General features: G+C 9.0%; 1 protein-coding gene across 1 annotated transcript; it reads left to right on the top strand.

Moving 5' to 3' along the window:
• Positions 1–598: 598 nt before the first annotated feature.
• LOC142233895 (uncharacterized) lies at positions 599–11,111 on the top strand. The gene is made up of 2 exons (XM_075304954.1): positions 599–921; positions 9,872–11,111. The coding sequence occupies exons 1-2, from the start codon at positions 738–740 to the stop codon at positions 10,990–10,992; spliced, it is 1,305 nt and encodes a 434-aa protein (XP_075161069.1). The 5' UTR covers positions 599–737; the 3' UTR covers positions 10,993–11,111.
• Positions 11,112–11,331: the final 220 nt, after the last annotated feature.

Genomic DNA, 11,331 nt, shown 5'->3' with positions numbered 1-11,331 from the left:
AATGTGTTTCTTAACTTTAAGGAAAAGTGGCCTTAGTTAAAATATATACGGCTTTAAAGAAAAGACGCAAATATCAAAAATTTATGTCCTAAATTTAATAATTGTTTTTGTTTTTTTTAAGCAAAGATTATATATTGTATTTTAAATAAAATTTCATTATTTTAAAGAAATTTGTTGTTAATATTTTGTAAATTGTCATTATCACCTAAATATGTTTACCAGTGTAATTTCTTCAAATCAAAATCACACATTCCCTATTAGTTCAAAAATATCAAAATCTTTGATTTAGTTCCATAATTTGGATTAATTCCATCCTTTCACTCGTAATAATGCTTTTAAGCACCCCCAAACACATTATCGCCCACTGTGCTATAATGTTTCCAACATCTCAATATAAATTTAACAGACATATCTCTTACTAAGAGAACTCTATTAACCATACAACCGGCATAACAGAGTATTAGAGAACTCAACATTACACTCTCTTAAACCCCACCCCCCACCAAAATCAAACACATCATATGGTAAACAACGAATAATTGATGAAGGCAACGTATCGAACTTGCTCTCAGAGAACACAAATACTTGTCTACTAAAGGAGAACATGCGTGCGCTTAGTCAGACATTGACAGTTATGTCGCCATACAACATTTTCACTCTCTGCCAACGACATACAAAATAAAAAAGTTCGTGACATCAGACGGCAAATAATTCTTAAGCAATTTAATTTAAAAAAAATGAATAGTTATACATCTGAAAAGAATAATTTCACCAATGAACGTAATAATTGCCGTCGTAAGTTGATACTCATGGTTAAACAACATCCAATATTGTGGAATAAAACTCAAGAAAATTACAATAGAAATCGTCCATTGAAATCGCATACGTGGGAAGAGATTGCCGAACAGCTGGGAATGTCGGGTAAGTAACGAATAGCTGGCAGAGTGCATATGTGCAAGAGGGACAGTTAGTGTTAAGAGTAAGCATAAGAAAAAAAGGTGACCAGATTGTTTCAGAATTAAATAGGAAAACAATTAAATTAAATTAAATTTGAATTAAATTCAATTAATTCAAATTAAATTCAAATTAAATTCGAATTAACTTCAAATAATAATAGGAAAAAATTAAATTAAATTCAAATTCAAATTAAATTAAATTAAATTAAATTAAATTAAATTAAATTAAATTAAATTAAATTAAATTAAATTAAATTAAATTAAATTAAATTAAATTAAATTAAATTAAATTCAAATTAAATTAAATTAAATTAAATTAAATTAAATTAAATTAAATTAAATTAAATTAAATTAAATTAAATTAAATTAAACTAAATTAAATTAAATTAAATTAAATTAAATTAAATTAAATTAAATTAAATTAAATTAAATTAAATTAAATTAAATTAAATTAAATTAAATTAAATTAAATTAAATTAAATTAAATTAAATTAAATTAAATTAAATTAAATTAAATTAAATTAAATTAAATTAAATTAAATTAAATTAAATTAAATTAAATTAAATTAAATTAAATTAAATTAAATTAAATTAAATTAAATTAAATTAAATTAAATTAAATTAAATTAAATTAAATTAAATTAAATTAAATTAAATTAAATTAAATTAAATTAAATTAAATTAAATTAAATTAAATTAAATTAAATTAAATTAAATTAAATTAAATTAAATTAAATTAAATTAAATTAAATTAAATTAAATTAAATTAAATTAAATTAAATTAAATTAAATTAAATTAAATTAAATTAAATTAAATTAAATTAAATTAAATTAAATTAAATTAAATTAAATTAAATTAAATTAAATTAAATTAAATTAAATTAAATTAAATTAAATTAAATTAAATTAAATTAAATTAAATTAAATTAAATTAAATTAAATTAAATTAAATTAAATTAAATTAAATTAAATTAAATTAAATTAAATTAAATTAAATTCAAATTAAAATAAATTAAATTAAATTAAATTAAATTAAATTAAATTAAATTAAATTAAATTAAATTAAATTCAAATTAAATTAAATTAAATTAAATTAAATTAAATTCAAATTAAATTAAATTAAATTAAATTAAATTAAATTAAATTAAATTAAATTAAATTAAATTAAATTAAATTAAATTAAATTAAATTAAATTAAATTAAATTAAATTAAATTAAATTAAATTAAATTAAATTAAATTAAATTAAATTAAATTAAATTAAATTAAATTAAATTAAATTAAATTAAATTAAATTAAATTAAATTAAATTAAATTAAATTAAATTAAATTAAATTAAATTAAATTAAATTAAATTAAATTAAATTAAATTAAATTAAATTAAATTAAATTAAATTAAATTAAATTAAATTAAATTAAATTAAATTAAATTAAATTAAATTAAATTAAATTAAATTAAATTAAATTAAATTAAATTAAATTAAATTAAATTAAATTAAATTAAATTAAATTAAATTAAATTAAATTAAATTAAATTAAATTAAATTAAATTAAATTAAATTCAAATTAAAATAAATTAAATTCAAATTAAATTAAATTAAATTAATAATTAAATTAAATTAAATTAAATTAAATTAAATTAAATTAAATTAAATTAAATTAAATTAAATTAAATTAAATTAAATTAAAATTAAATTAAATTAAATTAAATTAAATTAAATTAAATTAAATTAAATTAAATTAAATTAAATTAAATAAATTAAACTAAATTAAATTAAATTAAATTAAATTAAATTAAATTAAATTAAATTAAATTAAATTAAATTAAATTAAATTCAAATTAAATTAAATTAAATTAAATTAAATTAAATTAAATTAAATTAAATTAAATTAAATTAAATTAATTAAATTAAATTAAATTAAATTAAATTAAATTAAATTAAATTAAATTAAATTAAATTAAATTAAATTAAATTAAATTAAATTAAATTAAATTAAATTAAATTAAATTAAATTAAATTAAATTAAATTAAATTAAATTAAATTAAATTAAATTAATTAAATTAAATTAAATTAAATTAAATTAAATTAAATTAAATTAAATTAAATTAAATTAAATTAAATTAAATTAAATTAAATTAAATTAAATTAAATTAAATTAAATTAAATTAAATTAAATTAAATTAAATTAAATTAAATTAAATTAAATTAAATTAAATTAAATTAAATTAAATTAAATTAAATTAAATTAAATTAAATTAAATTAAATTAAATTAAATTAATTAAATTAAATTAAATTAAATTAAATTAAATTAAATTAAATTAAATTAAATTAAATTAAATTAAATTAAATTAAATTAAATTAAATTAAAATTAAATTAAATTAAATTAAATTAAATTAAATTAAATTAAATTAAATTAAATTAAATTAAATTAAATTAAATTAAATTAAATTAAATTAAATTAAATTAAATTAAATTAAATAAATTAAATTAAATTAAATTAAATTAAATTAAATTAAATTAAATTAAATTAAATTAAATAAATTAAATTAAATTAAATTAAATAAATTAAATTAAATTAAATTAAATTAAATTAAATTAAATTAAATTAAATTAAATTAAATTAAATTAAATTAAATTAAATTAAATTAAATTAAATTAAATTAAATTAAATTAAATTAAGTTAAATTAAATTAATATAAATTAAATTAAATTCTAATTAAATTAAATTAAATTCAATTAAATTAAATTAAATTAAATTAAATTAAATTCAAATTAAATTAAATTAAATTAAATTAAATTAAATTAAATTAAATTAAATTAAATTAAATTAAATAAATTAAATTAAATTAAATTAAATTAAATTAAATTAAATTAAATTAAATTAAATTAAATTAAATTAAATTAAATTAAATTAAATTAAATTAAATTAAATTAAATTAAATTAAATTAAATTAAATTAAATTAAATTAAATTAAATTAAATTAAATTAAATTAAATTAAATTAAATTAAATTAAATTAAATTAAATTAAATTAAATTAAATTAAATTAAATTAAATTAAATTAAATTAAATTAAATTAAATTAAATTAAAATTAAATTAAATTAAATTAAATTAAATTAAATTAAATTAAATTAAATTAAATTAAATTAAATTAAATTAAATTAAATTAAATTAAATTAAATTAAATTAAATTAAATTAAATTAAATTAAATTAAATTAAATTAAATTAAATTAAATTAAATTCAAATTAAAATAAATTAAATTAAATTCAAATTAAATTAAATTAAATTAAATTAAATTAAATTAAATTAAATTAAATTAAATTAAATTAAATTCAAATTAAAATAAATTAAATTAAATTCAAATTAAATTAAATTAAATTAAATTAAATTAAATTAAATTAAATTAAATTAAATTAAATTAATTAAATTAAATTAAATTAAATTAAATTAAATTAAATTAAATTAAATTAAATTAAATTAAATTAAATTAAATTAAATTAAATTAAATTAAATTAAATTAAATTAAATTAAATTAAATTAAATTAAATTAAATTAAATTAAATTAAATTAAATTAAATTAAATTAAATTAAATTAAATTAAATTAAATTAAATTAAATTAAATTAAATTAAATTAAATTAAATTAAATTAAATTAAATTAAATTAAATTAAATTAAATTAAATTAAATTAAATTAAATTAAATTAAATTAAATTAAATTAAATTAAATTAAATTAAATTAAATTAAATTAAATTAAATTAAATTAAATTAAATTAAATTAAATTAAATTAAATTAAATTAAATTAAATTAAATTAAATTAAATTAAATTAAATTAAATTAAATTAAATTAAATTAAATTAAATTAAATTAAATTAAATTAATTAAATTAAATTAAATTAAATTAAATTAAATTAAATTAAATTAAATTAAATTAAATTAAATTAAATTAAATTAAATTAAATTAAATTAAATTAAATTAAATTAAATTAAATTAAATTAAAATTAATTAAATTAAATTAAATTAAATTAAATTAAATTAAATTAAATTAAATTAAATTAAATTAAATTAAATTAAATTAAATTAAATTAAATTAAATTAAATTAAATTAAATTAAATTAAATTAAATTAAATTAAATTAAATTAAATTAAATTAAATTAAATTAAATTAAATTAAATTAAATTAAATTAAATTAAATTAAATTAAATAAATTAAACTAAATTAAATTAAATTAAATTAAATTAAATTAAATTAAATTAAATTAAATTAAATTCAAATTAAATTAAATTAAATTAAATTAAATTAAATTAAATTAAATTAAATTAAATTAAATTAATTTAAATTAAATTAAATTAAATTAAATTAAATTAAATTAAATTAAATTAAATTAAATTAAATTAAATTAAATTAAATTAAATTAAATTAAATTAAATTAAATTAAATTAAATTAAATTAAATTAAATTAAATTAAATTAAATTAAATTAAATTAAATTAAATTAAATTAAATTAAATTAAATTAAATTAAATTAAATTAAATTAAATTAAATTAAATTAAATTAAATTAAATTAAATTAAATTAAATTAAATTAAATTAAATTAAATTAAATTAAATTAAATTAAATTAAATTAAATTAAATTAAATTAAATTAAATTAAATTAAATTAAATTAAATTAAATTAAATTAAATTAAATTAAATTAAATTAAATTAAATTAAATTAAATTAAATTAAATTAAATTAAATTAAATTAAATTAAATTAAATTAAATTAAATTAAATTAAATTAAATTAAATTAAATTAAATTAAATTAAATTAAATTAAATTAAATTAAATTAAATTAAATTAAATTAAATTAAATTAAATTAAATTAAATTAAATTAAATTAAATTAAATTAAATTAAATTAAATTAAATTAAATTAAATTAAATTAAATTAAATTAAATTAAATTAAATTAAATTAAATTAAATTAAATTAAATTAAATTAAATTAAATTAAATTAAATTAAATTAAATTAAATTAAATTAAATTAAATTAAATTAAATTAAATTAATTAAATTAAATTAAATTAAATTAAATTAAATTAAATTAAATTAAATTAAATTAAATTAAATTAAATTAAATTAAATTAAATTAAATTAAATTAAATTAAATTAAATTAAATTAAATTAAATTAAATTAAATTAAATTAAATTAAATTAAATTAAATTAAATTAAATTAAATTAAATTAAATTAAATTAAATTAAATTAAATTAAATTAAATTAAATTAAATTAAATTAAATTAAATTAAATTAAATTAAATTAAATTAAATTAAATTAAATTAAATTAAATTAAATTAAATTAAATTAAATTAAATTAAATTAAATTAAATTAAATTAAATTAAATTAAATTAAATTAAATTAAATTAAATTAAATTAAATTAAATTAAATTAAATTAAATTAAATTAAATTAAATTAAATTAAATTAAGTTAAATTAAATTAATATAAATTAAATTAAATTCTAATTAAATTAAATTAAATTCAAATTAAATTAAATTAAATTAAATTAAATTCAAATTAAATTAAATTAAATTAAATTAAATTAAATTAAATTAAATTAAATTAAATTAAATTAAATTAAATTAAATTAAATTAAATTAAATTAAATTAAATTAAATTAAATTAAATTAAATTAAATTAAATTAAATTAAATTAAATTAAATTAAATTAAATTAAATTAAATTAAATTAAATTAAATTAAATTAAATTAAATTAAATTAAATTAAATTAAATTAAATTAAATTAAATTAAATTAAATTAAATTAAATTAAATTAAATTAAATTAAATTAAATTAAATTAAATTAAATTAAATTAAATTAAATTAAATTAAATTAAATTAAATTAAATTAAATTAAATTAAATTAAATTAAATTAAATTAAATTAAATTAAATTAAATTAAATTAAATTAAATTAAATTAAATTAAATTAAATTAAATTAAATTAAATTAAATTAAATTAAATTAAATTAAATTAAATTAATTAAATTAAATAAATTAAATTAAATTAAATTAAATTAAATTAAATTAAATTAAATTAAATAAATTATAAATTAAATTAAATTAAATTAAATTAAATTAAATTAAATTAAATTAAATTAAATTAAATTAAATTAAATTAAATTAAATTAAATTAAATTAAATTAAATTAAATTAAATTCAAATTAAAATAAATTAAATTAAATTCAAATTAAAATAAATTAAATTAAATTAAATTCAAATTAAATTAAATTAAATTAAATTAATTAAATTAAATTAAATTAAATTAAATTAAATTAAATTAAATTAAATTAAATTAAATTAAATTAAATTAAATTAAATTAAATTAAATTAAATTAAATTAAATTAAATTAAATTAATTAAATTAAATTAAATTAAATTAAATTAAATTAAATTAAATTAAATTAAATTAAATTAAATTAATATATAATTAAATTAAATTAAATTAAATTAAATTAAATTAAATTAAATTAAATTAAATTAAATTAAATTAAATTAAATTAAATTAAATTAAATTAAATTAAATTAAATTAAATTAAATTAAATTAAATTAAATTAAATTAAATTAAATTAAATTAAATTAAATTAAATTAAATTAAATTAAATTAAATTAATTAAATTAAATTAAATTAAATTAAATTAAATTAAATTAAATTAAATTAAATTAAATTAAATTAAATTAAATTAAATTAAATTAAATTAAATTAAATTAAATTAAATTAAATTAAATTAAATTAAATTAAATTAAATTAAATATTAAATTAAATTAAATTAAATTAAATTAAATTAAATTAAATTAAATTAATTAAATTAAATTAAATTAAATTAAATTAAATTAAATTAAATTAAATTAAATTAAATTAAATTAAATTAAATTAAATTAAATTAAATTAAATTAAATTAAATTAAATTAAATTAAATTAAATTAAATTAAATTAAATTAAATTAAATTAAATTAAATTAAATTAAATTAAATTAAATTAAATTAAATTAAATTAAATTAAATTAAATTAAATTAAATTAAATTAAATTAAATTAAATTAAATTAAATTAAATTAAATTAAATTAAATTAAATAATTAAATTAAATTAAATTAAATTAATTAAATTAAATTAAATTAAATTAAATTAAATTAAATTAAATTAAATTAAATTAAATTAAATTAAATTAAATTAAATTAAATTAAATTAAATTAAATTAAATTAAATTAAATTAAATTAAATTAAATTAAATTAAATTAAATTAAATTAAATTAAATTAAATTAAATTAAATTAAATTAAATTAAATTAAATTAAATTAAATTAAATTAAATTAAATTAAATTAAATTAAATTAAATTAAATTAAATTAAATTAAATTAAATTAAATTAAATTAAATTAAATTAAATTAAATTAAATTAAATTAAATTAAATTAAATTAAATTAAATTAAATTAAATTAAATTAAATTAAATTAAATTAAATTAAATTAAATTAATTAAATTAAATTAAATTAAATTAAATTAAATTAAATTAAATTAAATTAAATTAAATTAAATTAAATTAATTAAATTAAATTAAATTAAATTAAATTAAATTAAATTAAATTAAATTAAATTAAATTAAATTAAATTAAATTAAATTAAATTAAATTAAATTAAATTAAATTAAATTAAATTAAATTAAATTAAATTAAATTAAATTAAATTAAATTAAATTAAATTAAATTAAATTAAATTAAATTAAATTAAATTAAATTAATTAAATTAAATTAAATTAAATTAAATTAAATTAAATTAATTAAATTAAATTAAATTAAATTAAATTAAATTAAATTAAATTAAATTAAATTAAATTAAATTAAATTAAATTATATTAAATTAAATTAAATTAAATTAAATTAAATTAAATTACATTAAATTAAATTATATTAAATTAAATTAAATTAAATTAAATTAAATTAAATTAAATTAAATTAAATTAAATTAAATTAAATTAAATTAAATTAAATTAAATTAAATTAAATTAAATTAAATTAAATTAAATTAAATTAAATTAAATTAAATTAAATTAAATTAAATTAAATTAAATTAAATTAAATTAAATTAAATTAAATTAAAATTAAATTAAATTAAATTAAATTAAATTAAATTAAATTAAATTAAATTAAATTAAATTAAATTAAATTAAATTAATTAAATTAAATTAAATTAAATTAAATTAAATTAAATTAAATTAAATTAAATTAAATTAAATTAAATTAAATTAAATTAAATTAAATTAAATTAAATTAAATTAAATTAAATTAAATTAAATTAAATTAAATTAACTTCTAAATTAAATTAAATTAAATTATTCAAATTAAATTAAAATTTTTTTTGACGATCAAAGCTTGTTGGAACGGATTATTGATCATCAACAGAACACAAGAATGAAGAAAGAAGGACGCTAAAAAATTCCGAGGCATAGAACCACATACGGGAAGAATTCTTTGGCCATTCAATTACCGAATATTTTAAATGCATTACCCTTGAATTTATTTAATCTCAAAGATAAATTGAAATTAAAAAAGAATTTAAAAGATTATTTACTTGAAAATCAATGAAAAACTAAATTAACTTTGAATATTATAATTATGTAATGTATTTATGAATTTTTATATAATTATATTAAGTCTCTTCAAGACACTTTAATACTTTCCTGCAGAAAAACCGCAATGGTTACGCGGATCTATATTATTGTGGAATGATAAATGAATTATTCAATAAAGGAAGAAAAAAAATTAAATTCAAATTAAATTCAAATTAAATTCAAAATAAAAATAAAAAAATAAATATAATAAAAATTAGATTAAATTGTTATTAAACTGAGTTTTGTTTTTCAATTTTCAGTTGACAAAATCCGTCGCACCTGGGAGAACTTAAGGGATCAATATCGCCGAGATTTAAAACGTGAAATGAAATATGGCTTTAAATCGAAATGGCGATTTTTCCGAGATATGGATTTTATACGTGAGATGGTCACATGCAAGGGTCAAGTTAATGAATTATCCGATTCCGATTCGGACACTGAGGTACAGGAGGGCCAACAATTTATCGATCATAATATAGAGAGCAATGTGAACTTTAGGGAACCGCAACATGTTTCGATGCCCACAACAAATCCAAATAATTTTCAACCCATTGTATTAAGTAAACAATGGCAAAATCTTGACTATAGAGATGATCTACATGGGGTCCAAGAATTTGTGTCATTACCTCCATCACAAAATTCCTTCCCAGCAATGTCATCTCATATAGCTGCAGGGAAATGTGATTCATCTAAAGATTCCGGAAAAGATGGAATGAATCCAATTGACATTATGGATATGTTGGCCAAAAAGGAAACCGATTCGGATGTAGAAATTGAATGTGAATATATAGCAGAGTCTAGACCAGAGATGCAAGGTCACAAATCAGAGGATATTGGCCAGCCTCAATCAAATCCCTATGGACCTTTGCCTAGAGTTTACCAAACTGATTCATTGGTTACTACAACAATACCACAACGCGAATACCCACCTAGTGAAGCATCCACCTGCCACAGGGAGCCCGTAAATATACCCCGAAATCCACACAGTGATTTACCGAATCCCATGGATCTTATGGCTATGTTGGCCAAAAGAGAACCCCAAACCGATTCAGATGTGGAAGTCGATAATGAACCGCCAACTTCATCACAACCTAGATCTTCGATTGCCTCCAATCAAAGTCAACAAGAATCTCATATAACGACATCGGGCTTAAAACGGTCCATAGATGAAAGGCCCTTGGAAATGCCTGCCTTAAATAGTGCCACGAATAGACGCAAGAAGAGCAATGAGACAGCAGATGTGGAGACCAAAGATGAAGATTATTATTTTGTTATGAGTCTATTGCCTTCGATAAGGCAAATACCACGTAATCGAAAGTTTGCTTTACGCATTGGTATCATGAACCTAATAGCCAAGGATCTGGAAGAGTTGTGTAAATGAGACCGGAAGAATCGCAAGTGTCAGAGGGGTGCCAAATCTTAGCAGTAAATATTGGGAAACTCACAAATAGGATTTTCAATGTAGCTGGATTCGGCCGTTTTTTTTTTTTTTTATTATTATTAAAAATACAGCAGACAAGTGATTTATTTATGTTATTTAATTATACTCTGTAATAGGTTACTGTATCATAATAAAAAAATTATTAAATGTGTAAATCTTTTTTTTTTTTTTATTTCAATAGAAAATTTTATCACAATTTTATTTCTATAAGAAATTTTGTCAAAATTTAATTTCTATAGAAAATTTTGTCAAAATTTTATTTCTATATGAGTTTTTATT

The sequence above is a fragment of the Haematobia irritans genome, chromosome 4 (assembly GCF_050003625.1).
Source record: "Haematobia irritans isolate KBUSLIRL chromosome 4, ASM5000362v1, whole genome shotgun sequence".
NCBI classification, from domain to species: domain Eukaryota; kingdom Metazoa; phylum Arthropoda; class Insecta; order Diptera; family Muscidae; genus Haematobia; species Haematobia irritans.
The sequence above is the reverse complement of the archived record's forward strand: the minus strand, read 5'-3'. Positions and strand labels throughout refer to the sequence as shown.